This window comes from Pseudochaenichthys georgianus, unplaced genomic scaffold, assembly GCF_902827115.2.
Source record: "Pseudochaenichthys georgianus unplaced genomic scaffold, fPseGeo1.2 scaffold_1007_arrow_ctg1, whole genome shotgun sequence".
NCBI lineage: Eukaryota > Metazoa > Chordata > Actinopteri > Perciformes > Channichthyidae > Pseudochaenichthys > Pseudochaenichthys georgianus.
Window position 1 is genome coordinate 30,485 of NW_027261985.1, and position 3,739 is coordinate 34,223.

Genomic DNA, 3,739 nt, shown 5'->3' on the forward strand with positions numbered 1-3,739 from the left:
TAACGTAGGATTGCAACTCTTTGAAACTGTAGCTCTTAAAAGAGCCGTTGTGTTTGGGTGTGCTGGTCTCAGGTCAGTCTAAGCCCTCTCTCCGCGGATGCAGCTGGATGTCCTTGGGCATGATGGCGACCCTCTTTGCTTGGTTCATCTTACTGGGGGCAGCTACATGGATGTCGGTGCAGTCCACAGTCAATGTGCAGTTGAAGGCAGAATGGATGTATTATCGACTCAGAATGAAGCACAACTTCATGTCATACAATACATTGACTTTATTTGTAATTGTGTAAAAAAATAAAGCATTGATTAGCAAGCAGGACCTGCAGGAACAGAGCACGGTGATGGATGGAGCTGGGAAGAGAGAAGAATAAAGAAAACAGATCAACTTTATTATCGGATATTAAAAATTCAATTTCAAAACAAGTTGCCGCTCCTGCAGTTTTCTAGTGTGTAAAGATGATTTCACTTGACCTATGCACAATATCACACTGAATACATGCGTGTCTCTGGGGGGTGCATTGTGCCTTTGATGTATATAAATAATATACCTAAACCAAATACTATTACGTACAGTGGAAATCAGGTTGCCAGAGCAGGCCAGTGTGCATGTTCCTCAGGGTCTCAGCAGCTACAGGTTAGGGAAAGGAGATAAAAGAGAAAAAGGTCAGTAACAACACTTTAACAAAAAAGTGTCTGACACACACTTCGCTTTATGCTCTTACATTAGACTCAAAACAAACCCACAGAAGAACAGAAGCTCAATGTTCCCTGTGTGACTTTAACGTTTACAACGTGACGCAGGAGTCCCTTCCTGTTCCGGTCAGACCTGTCTGACATCAAACTGCTGCTGCTGTAGAAACGACTCACCGGCCTCCAGGCTCCATTATTTATCTTAGCAAGAGATGCCTTTTTCAGATTGTACAAGTACCTTTTTCATCAGATTATTCTTAATCCTACAAATAAATAAAATATGTATTAAAACATGAAAATAACTTGTTTCAGAAAAATAAGTGATATATATTTATAATTAAAAAAAGCAAAAGACAGAGATTTTCACTTTTGTCCTCTTTGTTCTTTTATTAACAAGAAAAACCCCAACATTTAAAAATATACAGACATGTGGCACTCGACCGGTTAGCTTATCTTTTTTATGACATTTCTTTTAATTTGTTTTGTTGCATTATTCAAACTTTTCATTTATGCATTCACGTTAAAGCGCATCCCATCATGTTTGATTGACAGCTGATCTCTGTGCAGTGAAGACATGAGCCATCAGCTCTGAAGGACACACGGTGAGTTTAAGAAGTACAAGAGTTCCTCAAGTGACTTCAGGCTATTTCAGTTTACAAAACTCAGCTGTGTCATAAAGCAAAACTCCAGCATGCAGCGGCTGAGTGAACGTGGTTTGCACTCTGTGGAGGAGAGTCATGGTTTCAGAGACGATGCTGTAGAAGGACAGAACACCTGCTCTGTGATCCAGGTACACTCCTACTCTGGAGGACGGAGGACCTGAGACGAGAGTTTTGATACTGTTGTAACGAAATGTAAAACTGTTTTGGTCGCAATCTAAGGACCAAGATTTATCATTGAATCCAAATAGACTTTCAATCCCTGCTCTGCTGATATTCTTGTATGCGACTGCTACATCAACTCTTCCCCCTCTCCACTCCACCTCCCAGTAACAACGTCCAGTCAGACCCTCTCTGCTCAGGACCTGAGGACAATCAGTGAATCTGTCTGGGTGACTGGAATAAGACTGTTGTTGTCTCATGAGTGTTGCTTTTCTGCTCCCCTCAGATAATAACAAATGTGTATTTGCTGTGTTTGGATCCAGAGTGACTTCCTGTGAATATGTTAAGAACCCAGCTCTGGAGGCGGGCTCTGCTGCTATTGGCAGTAAAACATCCACTTCAGTCGGTGAGACGTGTGTCCACTCCTCTCTCAGGACGTCCTGTAGTTTGTCTCTGACTGCTGACAGGGCCGCCGTCACGTCCTCAAAGTAGCTCAGAGGACGGATGTTGGCGCTGGAGGAGTGTGTAGCTCCACTGAGGGGGGGGGCTGGCAGCGAGGAGGGGTAGCTGAGCAGAAACTGGTTGTGGTCCTCTGTGTGAGACAGCAGCTCCAGCTCAGCGTCTCTCCTCTTCAGCTCAGAGATCTCCTGCTCCAGCTTCTCCTGGAGCTCTCTGACTCCACTCACTTCTCTCTCCTGCTGGGATCTGAGCTGCTGCTTCACATCAGAGCTTCTCTTCTGCACGAGACGGATCAGCTCAGAGAACGTCTTCTCGCTGTCCTCCACTGCTTTGTCAGCAGAGCCGTTGACGGCCTTCACCTCCTGCTGAAGCAGCTTCACCTCCTTCTCTCCGTCCTGGATCCTCTGCTGGATGTTGAGTCGACTCCCCTCCAGCTCTCTCTGCCTCTCAGTCCTCTCTGCTGCAGCAGACACCGTGTCGTGGCCTTTGTGTTCGTCCACAGAGCAGAGAGAACAGATGCTCTGCTGATCAGTGCGGCAGAACAGCTTCTTCACCTCGTCGTGACGAGAGCAGATGTTCTCCTGGAGCTTCTTGGAGGGCTCCACCAGCTTGTGTTTCTTTAATTGAGCTACGTCATAATGAGGCTGGAGGTGTTGGTCACAGTAAGATACAAGACACACGAGGCAGGACTTACAGGCTCTCAGCTTCCTCCCAGTGCAGACATCACAGGCCACATCTCCAGCTCCAGCATAGCAGTGATCAGCAGGAGCAGCTTGGAGTCCAGTCTTCTTCAGCTCCTCCACTAAAGCTGCTAACATGGTGCTTTTCAGCAGGACAGGCCTCGGTGTGAAGCTCTGCCTGCACTGAGGGCAGCTGTGGATTAGCTCTCCATCCCAGTGGTGTTTGATACAGTCCATGCAGTAGCTGTGTCCACAGGGAATAGTGACCGGAACCTTCAGTAGATCCAGACAGATCGCACAAGAGAAGGTTTCCCGCTCCAGCTGAACTCCTCTCTGCGCCATCTCACCTCTCAGTGGCAGCGAGTGTCTGAGTTTCACTTCCTGAGAGCTGAAACTGTGTGAGCTGTGATCTGAACAGCATGTGTGTGTGTGTGTGAGCAGTGAATGTGGCCTATCAGCTCTCGTGCTTTACCCACATGTTGGTTACACCCCTCCTCCTCAGTGTGGATCTGAAGGGGAGGAACCAGGAAGTACAGAGTGGAGCTGGCTGTGTCTGAGAGCAGGAAGAAGAGGGAGGGCTCATCAAACTCTGACTCGTTCCAGGAGGAGGAGCAGACGCTCTGAACTGTTTCCTCATTTACAAACGGAGCCTCGCTCACAACCTGCTTATAATAACAACATTTGTTTTAAAGTCAGGCTTTTGTAGCACACAGCTCCACACTCATGGTGGCAGTGGTGTAAGAAGTACTCAGATATTCTACTGAAGCAAAAGTAGAAATACTACGGGGTAAAAATACCCTGTTACAAGTAAAAGTACAAAAGCATTGGTATCAAAATATACTTAAAGTACCAAAAGTAAAAGTACTCCTTATGCATAAAGGCCCTTTTCAGAATCGTATATATATATTGAGTTACTATAATGATTATTGGTGTGTGCTATCACAGTTAGTAAATGTAGAGATCATTTGAATAACTTGATGTCTTGCTGCTGGATATCTTATCCTATAAATATCTGTCAAAGTGTATTTAATAATTGATTTATATTTTTGAATTATTTACTAATCTATATCTAACTAGTAAAAGCTGTGAAAT

At 45.3% G+C, this 3,739-nt stretch overlaps 1 protein-coding gene across 1 annotated transcript; it reads right to left on the reverse strand.

Moving 5' to 3' along the window:
* Window positions 1-1,047: 1,047 nt before the first annotated feature.
* Window positions 1,048-3,047, reverse strand: LOC117440507 (tripartite motif-containing protein 16-like). The gene has a single exon (XM_034076745.2). The coding sequence runs from the start codon at window positions 2,987-2,989 to the stop codon at window positions 1,331-1,333; it is 1,659 nt and encodes a 552-aa protein (XP_033932636.1). The 5' UTR covers window positions 2,990-3,047; the 3' UTR covers window positions 1,048-1,330.
* Window positions 3,048-3,739: the final 692 nt, after the last annotated feature.

Bases quoted from the DNA above. Each gene is read 5' to 3' on its own strand.
- LOC117440507 (XM_034076745.2), bottom strand. From the start codon at position 2,989: ATGGCGCAGAGAGGAGTTCAGCTGGAGCGGGAAACCTTCTCTTGTGCG.